Consider the following 12,578-nt stretch of genomic DNA (forward strand, 5'->3'; position numbering starts at 1 on the left):
GGCAGTTTGGGGTAGAGTAAAATATCTCTAGGGCTGGCTGGCAGATTGGCTGAGGCCTTCCCTACCTTTTTCAATCCAGGTCCATGGTCCTATCCTCCCAGGAGTTAGTCAATTCCTGAACAGGAAGAAGTATTTGTACTAGTTTGTCCTTGCAAAAAAGTTATGTGCTGCTATTGTACCCAACTTCCTCTAGAAGCTTATAGGAATCAGGAGTTTCTGCAGTTCTTTGAAACATGCTTGTCTTTCAACCTGAAATTGCGCCAGTGTGCTAATAGTAGCTCCATAGCTTATTAGCTGTGTGATTTTTGGAGAAATATCCAACACTCTTTTTATCATGCCCTCTTGGTTGATGTATGAAATCTGCTTTTGGTTCTTCACAGTTGAAGGCTTCGGGGCTGAGTAGGAACTACTTGGAGACACCCCTGGCCTGCTTACGTTAGTTGTAGTGTGAGATACTGGAGGCCCTGCCTGCACCCAATCCTGGGTTTCCTGGCTCAGCGTGCGGGGCTTAGTTCAGGTTTCTCCTACCCCCCACCTTTTCATTTGTTAGACAGGTCACCAAGGTAGAGGAGTGAAGCCATTCCTTCTATTAAAAAAATCAAGTATTTCCCATGTTCATTACCACTTTAGTACCTTAGTTGCTAAAAGCACATTAATTTTTACAAGGTAGATTTAAGTTGTAGTAAAGATGATACTAGTAGTATTTGTAGCAGTAGTAGAGCTATGATTTATTAAGTTCTTACAGCACTGTACTAAGTGCTTGATTTCAGTATCTCTTTCACTTCTGTCAATCCTGTGAAGTAGGTGATATTATCTCTAATTTATAGAACAGTCACCTCAGGACCATCTTGTTGTCCTAAAAGTTATTGAGAACCTTGTTACTAAAGAGCTTGTTTTTTTTGTGGGTTATGTCTATCACTGTTGATTAGAAATTAAAACAGATTGATTTAAAATAATCCTTTTTTGTGAAAAATTTCTCCTAAAACAAAAATTTAGTGGGAAGAATGCCATTTTTCTACAATTTTGCAAATTTGTTTAATGTCTGATTCTCATACTGCTTCATTCTGTTGCAATATGTTGTCTTGGTTAAAGTATATGAAGAAAATTCAGACTCAGACAGATACGTAGTTGGAAAGGGAGGAGTATTTTACTACCCTTTTCAGAAAATTGTGGTTATTCTTTGATATATACTAAAACTCAGTGAGTGATAGTTTCTTAAAGGTTAGTTGCGCAACTTTTCATACTCTGTTATGTTAAAATCCATCGGCCCGTCTTGCACAGAGAATGGATCTCCTACCCATGCATAATTTTGTAACATTCCAGAAACATAACATTATACATGGTTTATTTAGGAAATACTGGTGCACTAGGTTATGCAGATCCCCCAAATGTTAGTACTACAGAATATAAAAAAGTCACGTTTAGTAATATCGCCAATCTCATCAGAAAACTTTTAAGTTTTAAAAATAAAGGTGATACAACTCTCTGAAATTCTAATTTTTACTTGAAAGCTTGAATTTTATTACTGGCAATAGATACTGTCACTTGTTTTCCTTGAAGTGACAGGCTTAGTTTATTCATTTTCAAGATGTCTGTGAAATACAGTTAGTCCCCAATTTAGGATGGGGTTCTGTTCTGACGACTCCATGGAAGTCCGTCCTGATATAAGTTGAATACCTCTTTTTTTTTAGTTTTCATTATTATTGCCTTTTATTGTCATTATCTCTATAAATCTGGCAGTGTTTTGAACAGTAAGTCATAAAATTGAACATCTGTGATTGAACATGAAAAGATAACATCAGCCATTACGTGCTGCAACATATTACTAACGATAAGATATACCAAAAAAAAAAAAAAAAAAGGTTGTCATAACTCGACGACATCATAAGTTGGAGACTCCCTGTACCCAACTCTGAATAAGCATGGTTTGTCCGTCATTTTTTCAAGTAAAATTGGTATTCCATGGAAAAAAGCAGCTAGTTCAACTCACAACTCAAACAACTACGCAGATGCTTTTCCTCAAGACACCCGCCAGACTTCTGGGCAGACCCCTGCCCAGACCTGTCCGTCAGACCTTCATTCAGCCAATGTGCTCGTACATTGGGTTCTCACTACATACCAAGTCCTGTCCTGAAAATGCAGCAGTGACCCTGTCCATCCTTAGAGGGTATTTGGGTATGAGTAAAAGTTCTAAAGTACTTTGTCAAGTCCTATAGTAGGCGACGCTTTCTTACCTTTCCTGTTAACAGCACATTTAGAATATAGTTGAGTACAGTATTTCTTCATGGCAGAGCCCTGGAGATCCCTTAGGAGAGACAATAGGGGAAAGTGAGAGGGATTTGTGATTCTAGCATTTTTCTTCTGTGCTTCTAGTTTATTATAGCTCTTGCTTCTATCACCTAGAAGCAGCAGGGGACAGAGATATGGGGCAAGCTGAACTACTTCATCTTTCAGCTCAGAGAGGCCTGCTTGCTTGGCATGTCTGAGTTGGAGTTTGGCCTGGTTCACCTGTCCCGGGGGGAGATGGCAGTTACCACTGTACTCATGTAGACCTTCCTTTCACTCTCATTCCTTTTCCCTCAGAGCCAGGACTGTCTCCAGTTGGGTCCTCCTGCTGAAGGGGAGGTAGTCCAAGTGAGATGGACAGACGGCCAAGTCTACGGAGCCAAGTTTGTGGCCTCCCACCCCATCCAGATGTACCAGGTAGCCAGGGGTTCTTGCTGAGGAGTTGGGGGTACTTGATTGTTTCCTTTTGAGCCAGAGGTGAGGCTTTTCTCTTGAGAGAGCTAACTGGTAGGTAGCAGTGCTTCAGTTAGGGATCTGCCCTATGACCAGCCTGTCAGGGGTAGCTTAAGACATATACGGCAGTCCTTATTTCAGTGTTCTAAATCCTTCCTGGGCTGCAGGAAATCAGTGGTGGACCAGGGAGAGAGTCAGGGATGTCCTAGAAAAATGTCTTTCTTTCCTTGGTAGGTGGAGTTTGAGGATGGCTCACAGCTTGTGGTTAAGAGAGATGACGTATACACGCTGGATGAAGAGCTTCCCAAGAGAGTCAAGTCTAGACTGGTGAGTGTGTTTTCTCTGTGCCCTTTGTTAGCCTGGGAGGGAGGGAAAGAAGGCAAGGATGTGTCCCTTTGTTTTTTTCTTGGGGTGATTGGCTATCAAGTACTCATTTGCCTATTCTTCTGTAGTCAGTAGCCTCAGATATGCGCTTCAATGAGATTTTCACGGAGAAAGAGGTTAAGCAGGAAAAGAAACGGCAACGAGTTATCAACTCAAGATACCGGGAAGATTATATTGAACCTGCACTATACCGGGCCATAATGGAGTAGGTGCTTCCAGGAGCCAAGAGATACAAAGCCATCAAGGCAAGAGCACTCTGGGGTTCCCACAGCACAGCAGACACTTGGAGCTCTGAAGTTGTAAAAAGAAAAGGAATGAAATAACCACCCCATCATCTTCTCACCCCACCCTCATCGCATTCCGCTGTAGTGAAAGGACAAGCTGTTCTTGGACATGTGGCAGCAGCCGGCTGACCTCCGCTGAGGGGCTGAGCACCGGAGTGCTGTAGCTGCACCGGCCCCAGTTCATAATGGGGTCGACTGTGCTGGCTGGCCTGGTTGCCCTGTGCCTGGCCTAGGACCCAGCTTCCTAACGATCACCTGCACCGACTAGGCAGAGGTGCTGGTGCTTGCCTCCATCCCTCCTTTTGTATTTATGTGTGTGTGTGTATGCGTGCGTGAGTGTATGTTTGGTCTGGACCAGCTTTTGCCAGCCCCTGGCCCTTACTTCCTTCGTTGCCTGTGCAGGGCAAACAAAATGTAGAACTCTGCCCTCAGCTGAGCTGAGTAAGGGCCCCTGGGGCTGGCTGGAGATGGGCGTGGCATCTGTCCAGCCCTGAAACTGCCTCAAGGGAGTGCTGACAGAGTTGCAGTATTGAGGTGCTAAGGAGTTAATGCCACCTCTTTGTCCTCCCTTGAAAGAGCGACAGGGGCAACACGGATGTGTCCCACATCACTCTAGGCACAGAGCCCCTGTGGCACAGTATTAGAGGGTGTGGGTGGGGACGATCCCAAAGGGGGGATTTTAATGATGGAAGCAGGCAGAGCCTGATGGGTGATTTTGTCAGCAGAAACTTGTAATCACGTGAGGGCTGGGGGGTTAGGATGAACTGGGTCCACTGGAGGCCAGGGACAGGCTTAGATATGCCCCCTGGTCTGAGGGTGGGAGGGAGCTGATTTGGGGGGGGAGGATGGGGCTGAAGGGCAACACTGAAGGGGTTAAACAGGTTTTTACTCCTCATGAATTTGTTTGCCTGGTCCCAGGATCGGAGGGCTTCACACCTATACCCTGTATACAAGAACCAGATTTATAATAATTCCCCCTTTTTTTGTTACGTATGAACGCTATAAACCAAATTATTTTGAAAATTGGTGCATCACCTTGTCCTTAGCAATAAAATGTGTTGAGCAGAGCATTTGCTGTGTCTGCCCCCAGGAGCCAAGTGGCCCAGGGTCAGGCTGGGGGTATAGAGAGCCATGAGCTCCAGGGACAGGGCCACATATCTTAAGAAGAATTGGTAAAGCAGACTCTAGGAAGCTGTCCCGAAGAGCTGGGTCCCCTGTCAAGTTCTGGTCCTCTGGCTCTATATTAGCCAAGCAGCTGGGACATGGGGAGCAGGGGCACTTCTGGCCATGAGCACCTTTTTGTTTCCCTGCCTTGGAGATCTCTGAGCTACCTGTGGTTGGTGAAAAGTTTCCCCGGAGGGAGTCCTGTTCTCTTTGCCTGGAAGACAAGGATAGGGGAGCAGCATGACAGGGAGGGTGCAATGAATAGGGGCAGGTCTTAAGTCCTTGGACAGCCCTACAGCCCGGCAGTCCCCATAGCTTGGCACTGACCAGGTATGGGAGAGGCTTGGGTCAATTCAGCTACTCGGTGCTGCTTTGTGTCCTGTGCTTGGGAGGTGGCTGCTACTTGGTGTCTGATTGTGGGGGAAGGGAGCAGTGGCAGAATTCAAAGGTGCTTTTCAATGCCACTTCCTTCCTGGGACCCTGAAGGGGAGGCCGGTTTTTCTTTGCCCAGCACCTGGGATTCCCAAGGGATCCAGCTGGAGAGGCTTACTGGATTGGTGAGTGAGCCTTGGTAGCCCCCGTCTTTGGAGCAGAGGATCACTTCCCTAACCTTTCACTGCAGGTTCCCACACCTCCCTGAGGGAACTGCTGGGCAGGGCGCCTGATGTAACCACAGCTGAGTTCTTAATAGCGGATCTTTCTTCTAGAAATTTACGTTTTTTTTTTATTTTGGCAAACATAATGACGCCGCCGAGGAAAGCAAAGGTCAAAGCGGTGATGGGACTTACCTAAACTATACCGCGGCCTGTCTTCTCCCCACTGCCGGTGCGTCCTCTGGCTGCCGGCCTTGGGCAGCGCCTCGTCCCCACACTAGTCACCTCTGCTTTAGGCAGACTCCTCCCACAAGCCTTTTTTTGCCTGGGCATTGGGTGGGCATCCAAAAATCTCAACAGTGCCCCCTCCTTTCCGTTAATCCCATCGGCGGAGTTAAGCTTTAAATTGTGCCGGAGGCGGATAATCCCGGGGCTCAATTGCGAGAATGAGGGCTCGGGTGGGAGAGACTTAGGTCCACCGGAGCGGCAAACACCGAGCGTGGCGGGGCGAAGGGGCCGTATGCCCACACTAAAAATTTATCCGAGGCTCTCAACTCGGGAATACAGAAGAGCAGCGCCCCCCGCCCCCCACCGTTTCCCATTACCCCATAGGATTGGGCAGGGTCGGTCAACCTGCGGGGATCCAAAACCTTGGGCCCCGGGGAGCGAGCAGGCTGGTGACGCTCACCGCCCGGGGAGCGGAGATGTGTTGTTTGGCTCCAGGTGGATGCCTGCGTGCCTTGGCGTGGGGTGACCGTGGCCACTGTGCGCCTTGCACCCAGCGCTGACACGCCAGGAAGTCCTCCAACCCCGCGCACAAGCAAGGAAACAGGCTCTCGAGGGGCAGGGTCCTCCGGGTGGGCTCCGAGCGCCGCGGAGCTTAGATGTCCGGATCCCGAAAACGCTCTTTCTGAAACGTGAAGCCGGGGGAGGAGGATTCCTCAAGGGGCCGGGTCGTGCCCTGGAGGCAACCGAGGCAAGGGTGTCGGCCTGGACTCGCAAGCTCAGGAAGAGGCAGGACAGGCCCGTCCGATCCGCGGGCAGCCCGGAGTCATCGTGACCGCCCGCAGCCCCAGTCCTCGGAGCGGGTGGCTCCGCAAAGTCGGCTCCTGCGCTAATTGGGCCCCTCTGGGCCCGTGCCCGCCCCGCGCCCCAGTGCAGCTCTGCATTGGTCAGGCCGGCGCCCCGCCTGGCTCCCGCGCGCCCATTGGCAGCAAATGCCCGACCCCCGGCGAGGGCGCTGAAACGGAGGGCGGGATTGGTGGTCCCGCCGTTCCCGGGTCGCGGCCGCGCGCTCCGCCCGCCGCTGCGTCCAGACTATGGCGGCGCCCATGCAGGCCACCGCGTCGCGGGCGCCCGCCGGGGTCCCCCGCGGCTGTCGCCGCCGTCTGCGCCGTTGCCTCCGCGCCCCGCGTCGGGCCGGGCGCCGCCTCCCCTCTGCTCCCTTCTCCGCTGCGGTAAGGGCCTGTCCTGCGCGCCAGGGAGCCGCAGCCGACGCGGCTGACGGTCGCCGCTCCGCCCCTCCCGGGGGCCCGCTGCCGCGGCCGTGGGGTCCGTGCCGGGCGGCGGCGGGGAGCGGAGCCCGCAGGCGCGTGCTGGGAAGGAGGGCTCGGGGCACGGCCCACCGGTCTCGGAGTGATAAAGATCGGCTCGGGCGCGGGCTCAGAGCTCGGCCCCTGGACGTGGTCGCCGGGGCGGCAGCTGCCGGGCCTGGGGGGAAAGGGAGGCAGGCCCCGCCGCACCGGGGCCCAGCAGTCTGAGGTCACTTTCGTGCGAGACCCCGCAGCGCTGCGCATCTTGGCGCAGAGGAAGGGCACGGTCACGCGGGCCTCCGCTGTGGGAAGACGAAGGAAAAGTCCGGGAAAGCCAGAGCGGGAAGCAGCAGCGTATGGGTAGCGATTGTCATTGCTCGCTGCTCTATCGGGAGTGAGATTCTCAGAGGGAGTGGGGTCAGCTGATTGGCAAAGTACATCTCTCTTGCTCCCTTTTGTTCTGGCATTTTCCTAGGTGATCTTGCTTGTAAGAGGAAATATCTTAGTGAAGAAAGCAGATTTGGTTAGAGGAGAGTCGGATTCCTATTAACAACAGTGCCCATTTTCATGATTCCTCAATAAACCTCATTTTTGTTTGTGTTTCCTTCACATATGACGGAAGAGTGAGACATTTAGGTGGTGGTGGTTGTTAGGTGCCGTCGAGTCGATTCCGACTCATAGGGACCCTACAGGACAGAGTAAAAGGGCCCCCATAGGATTTCCAAGGCTGTAATCTTTAATCTTTAAGGAAGCCGACTGCCACATCTTTCTCCCGGTGGAGTGGCTGATGAATTCCAACCGCTGACTCTCCGTGAACAGCTGAGCGCTTAACCACTGTGCCACCAGGACTCCTTACTAGGTTACTGAAAGTAAAATATTCCTAATGGGAAGTTATGTTATTTCTAGGTCGGAATCACCTTTGAGTCATAATCAGTGAACTGTTCTGTATACCTTCAAGTCAGAGGATTAAAAGGAAGCTGGCACAAAACTTTATGATCATAAAAAAAAAAGGTATTTTCAAATAATCTTTTAAGGCAATAGCAGCTCATAAGATTAAAGATTCTTTTTTTTCTTTTTAGTAATATTTTATTGTGTTTTAGATGAAAGTTTACACAGCAAATTAGATTCCTCTTTAACAATTATATACAAATTGTTCTGTACCATTGGTTACAATTTTTACAATGTGTCAGTATTCTCATTATTTCCATTCTGTTTCCATTGATCTACTTCCCTTCTCCTCCTTACCTCCTCATCTTTGTTTTTGGGTAAATGTTGACTGTTCGGTCTCACGTATTTAATCATTTAAGGGAGCACATTACTCAAGAGTGATGTTTATTTTATAAGCCAATTTATTATTTGGCTGAAAGGTGACCTGCAGAAATAGCTTCAATTCCAATTTCAAAGGGTGTCTTATGGTGATAGTCTCAGGCATTCCTCTAGTCTCTATTGGCCCAGTAGGTCTGGCCTTTTTTTTAGGAGTTTTGAGTTTTGTTCTGCAATTTTCTACCACTCTGTCTGGGACCTTCTGTTATGTCTCTGGTCAGAACAGTCAGTAATGATAGCCAGGCACCATCTCGTTCTCCTGGTTAGAAGATTCCAGGTTAGAATCTCCAGATTAGTAAGGGCTGTAGTTCCTATGGGCTGTTAGGCCCGTGGACTGATTTCTTCTTTGAGCCTTTGATGTCCTTCATTTTCTTTTGCTCCATATGAGAAGGGACCAGTAGTTGTATCTTAGTAGTTCTGTCTTAGATGGCTGTTTGCAAGCTTTTAAGATCCCAGAGGCTACTCAGCAAACTAGGATGTAGAACATTATCTTTGTGAACTATTTTATGCCAATTGACTAAGTTGTCCCCCGAGACTATGGTCCCAAGCATTTTGACCCAGTAAACCAATCCTGCAGGTTGTTTGGATAATCTAAGAAGCCTCCATAACTGTGCCCCTTAAGTGGTTTGTTATATACATAAATGTAGATGCAGCACATACAAACGTGTATATACATATGCTTACAGATACACCTATACATATTCACGTATACCTTCTTATACACATACATGCATCCAAATCTACCTATGTAACCACACACGTATTTTTTGGTTGTTTTTACTGTTGTTGCAAAATTGCATATATTAGAGCATTTACTGAAATTGTCCCTTTTTCTTGTGTACTTCTTGGTGTCTTTATTTACTTTGGTCAGGTTGTGCTGACTTCATACATATTTGGGATTCCCTTTCCCATCACCAAAAGTAACAGTATCTACCATCTAGAAAGTGACTCCCCCTCCTTTTCCCTCCTATCCTTGATAATCATCAAAGAACTTTGATATTTGTGTATATATCTGTTCTTTTTATAATAGTGGGACCATATAATATTAGTCTTTTTGTGATTGACTTTTTTCATTCAACCTAATGTCCTCCAGATTCATCCATGTTATAAGTTGTTTTGAGGACTCCTCATTATTCTTTATAGTTGTGTAGTGTTCAACTGTATGTATGTACCACAATTTGTTTATCCTTTCATCCATTCATGGGCACTTAGGTTGTTCCCATCTTTTTTGCTATTGTGAATAAGCTGCAGTGAACATAGGTGTGCATATGTCCATTCATGTCATTGCTCTTATAGCTCTAGAATATGTACCTAGGAATAGGATTGCTAGATCATAAGGTATTTCTATTTCTAGCTTTTTGAGGAAGCACCATACTGTTCTCCATAATGGTTGTACCCTTTCTTTTTTACACCACCACCAGCAATGTATAAGAGTTCCAATTCCCCCACAATCTTGCCAGCATTTGTTATTTTTGTTTTTTTTTGATCATTGCCATTTTTGCAGGAGTGAGATGGTATCTCCTTTGATTTGCATCTCTCTAAACATCTTTTTAATATATTTGTTGGCTGCCTGAATGTTCTCATTGGGGAAGTGTCTGTTCATGTCCTTTGCCCCTTTTTTTTTTTTTTTTAATAACTTTTATTAAGCTTCAAGTGAACGTTTACAAATCCAATCAGTCTGTCACATATAAGTTTACATACATCTCACTCCCTACTCCCACTTGCTCTCCCCCTCTTGAGTCAGCCCTTTCAGTCTCTCCTTTCTTGACACTTTTGCCGGCTTCCCTCTCTCTCTATCCTCCCATCCCCCCTCCAGACAAGAGTTGCCAACACAATCTCAAGTGTCCACCTGATATAATTAGCTCACTCTTCATCAGCGTCTCTCTCCCACCCGCTGACCAGTCCCTTTCATGTCTGATGAGTTGTCTTCGGGGATGGTTCCTGTCCTGTGTCAACTGAAAGTCTGGGGAGCATGGCCGCCGGGGTTCCTCCAGTCTCAGTCAGACCATTAAGTTTGGTCTTTTTATGAGAATTTGGGGTCTGCATCCCACTGATCTCCTGCTCCCTCAGGGGTCCTCTGCTGTGCTCCCTGTCAGGGCAGTCATCGATTGTGGCCGGGCACCAACTAGTTCTTCTGGTCTCAGGATGATGTAGGTCTCTGGTTCATGTGGCCCTTTCTGTCTCTTGGGCTCTTAGTTGTCGTGTGGCCTTGGTGTTCTTCATTTTCCTTTGCTCCAGGTGGGTTGAGACCAATTGCTGCATCTTAGATGGCCGCTTGTTAGCATTTAAGACCCCAGACGCCACATTTCAAAGTGGGATGCAGAATGATTTCATAATAGAATTATTTTGCCAATTGACTTAGAAGTCCCCGCAAACCATGTTCCCCAGACCCCCGCCCTTTCTCCGCTGACCTTTGAAGCATTCATTTTATCCCGGAAACTTCCTTGCTTTTGGTCCAGTCCAATTGAGCTGACCTTCCATGTATTGAGTGTTGTCTTTGCCTTCACCTAAAGCAGTTCTTATCTACTGATTAATCAATAAAAAACCCTCTCCCACCCTCCCTCCCTCCCCCCCTCGTAACCACAAAAGTATGTGTTTTTCTCAGGTTTACTATTTCTCAAGATCTTATAATAGTGGTCTTATACAATATTTGTCCTTTTGCCTCTGACTAATTTCGCTCAGCATAATGCCTTCCAGGTTCCTCCATGTTATGAAATGTTTCAGAGATTCGTCACTGTTCTTTATCGATGCGTAGTATTCCATTGTGTGAATATACCACAATTTATTTACCCATTCATCCGTTGATGGACACCTTGGTTGCTTCCAACTTTTTGCTATTGTAAACAGAGCTGCAATAAACATGGGTGTGCATGTATCTGTTTGTATGAAGGCTCTTGTATCTCTAGGGTCTTTGCCCCTTTTTTGATTTGTCTTTTTGTTGTTGAGTTGTTGAAGTTTTCCATATATTTTAGAGATTAGACCCGTATCAGATATGTTGTTGCCTGAGATTTTTTCCCAGTCTGTATGTTCTCTGTTTATTCTTAAGGTCTTTTGACAAGGTCCCAGTTACCTAATTTATCTTTTGTTGTTTGTGCCTTTTTAGTTTTCTCTGATAGGCTGTTTATGCTGAAAATTAGATCCCCTAGTTTTGACCCTATGTTGTCTTCCAGGAACTTTATAGTTTTAGCTTTAACATTTAGGTCTTTGATCCATTTTCCGAGTTAGTTTTTGTGCATGATGTGGTGTATGGATCCTGATTCATTTTTCTGTGTATGGATATCCAGTTTTGCCAGCACCATTTGTTAAAGAGACTGTTTCTTTACCGTTGAATGGACTTTGACCCTTTGTTGAAGATCAGCTGCCCACAGAAGGATGAATTTACTTCTGGGTTCTTAATTCTATTGCATTGGTCTATATGTCTGTCATTGAACCAGGAACAGGCTGTTTTGATTACCATGCCTGTATAATACATTTTAAGATCAGAAAGTGTGAGGCCTCTTACTTTGATCTTCAATATTGCTTTATCTATTCAGGGCCTCCTTCCTTTCTATATAAAGTTGCAGATTAGTTTTTCCATTTCAGTGAAGAATGTTTTTGGGATTTGGAGTGGGATTCCATTATATCTATAGATTGCTTTTGGCAGTGTTGATATTTTCACAATGTTAGGTCTTCCAATCCATGAGCATGGAATGTAGTTCTCTTTCAGTTTCTTGCAGTAGTGTTTTATAATTTTCCTTGTATAAGTCTTTTATGTCCCTGGTTAGGTTTATTCCTAGGTATTTTATCCTTTTGGGGGCTATTGTAAATGGTATTGTTTTCTTGATTTCCTTTTTAGAGTCCTTCGTGTTAGTGTAGAGAAACCCAACTGATTTTTGTGTGTTGATCTTGTACGCTTCCACTTTGCTGAATCCTTCCGTTAGTTCCAGTAACTTTCTTGTGGAATCTCTGGGATTTTCTGTTTATAGGATCATATCATCTGGGAATAAGGATGGTTTTACTTCTTCCTTTCCAATTTGGTTACCTTTTATTTCCCTTTCTTGCCTTGATGCTCTAGTTGGGACTTCTAGTACAATATTGAATAAGAGTGGTGATAAAGGGCATCCTTGTCTTGTTCCTGTTATAACTTAAATTTTTAGTTGTTTTCAGTGGGAGGGTTAGTCAGGGTACATAGTCCTTTGTACTGCTGGAAATGCAAGCCTTCGAAATCTCTTTCACTTTGAACACTTTGTATGTTTATTACTTAAAACTAAATATATGAATAGACTGTAAAAGACACCCCTCCAAACCCATTTTTCAGAGATAATCATTGTCAATGATTTGATGCATAGTCTTTCATATATGTATTTAGTACTTAAACTTAATTTTAAAAAATAATTTTTATTGTACTTTAAGTGAAAGTTTACAAATCAAGTCAGTCTCTCACTTATAAACTTATATACACCTTACTACATAACTCCCAATTACTCTCCCCCTAATGAGACAGCCTGGTCCCTCCTTCCAGTCTGTCTTTTTCGTGATCATTTTGCCACCTTCTAACCTGCTCTACCCTCCCATCTCCC

At 46.0% G+C, this 12,578-nt stretch overlaps 2 protein-coding genes across 9 annotated transcripts in view; both read left to right on the forward strand.

Moving 5' to 3' along the window:
* KDM4A (lysine demethylase 4A) overlaps positions 1-4,213 on the forward strand; it is a 45,435-nt gene extending 41,222 nt beyond the window's left edge. For both annotated transcript variants that reach the window (XM_049879040.1, XM_049879041.1), the window contains exons 20-22: positions 2,584-2,703; positions 2,974-3,066; positions 3,192-4,213. In XM_049879040.1, coding sequence (XP_049734997.1) covers positions 2,584-2,703; positions 2,974-3,066; positions 3,192-3,332 — 354 coding nt within the window. In that variant the 3' untranslated portion in view covers positions 3,333-4,213. The remainder of the gene's footprint in view (positions 1-2,583; positions 2,704-2,973; positions 3,067-3,191) is intronic.
* A 2,318-nt stretch (positions 4,214-6,531) lies between these two features.
* The window catches only part of ST3GAL3 (ST3 beta-galactoside alpha-2,3-sialyltransferase 3), a 283,098-nt gene continuing 277,051 nt past the window's right edge, over positions 6,532-12,578 (forward strand). For 6 of the 7 annotated variants that reach the window (XM_049879051.1, XM_049879050.1, XM_049879046.1 and 3 more), the window contains exons 1-2: positions 6,532-6,621; positions 7,603-7,707. The gene's annotated coding sequence lies outside the window, so the exon portion shown is untranslated. The remainder of the gene's footprint in view (positions 6,622-7,602; positions 7,708-12,578) is intronic. The other variant, XM_049879043.1, reaches the window with a different exon arrangement.

Source organism: Elephas maximus, chromosome 3 (genome assembly GCF_024166365.1).
Source record: "Elephas maximus indicus isolate mEleMax1 chromosome 3, mEleMax1 primary haplotype, whole genome shotgun sequence".
NCBI classification, from domain to species: Eukaryota; Metazoa; Chordata; class Mammalia; order Proboscidea; family Elephantidae; genus Elephas; species Elephas maximus.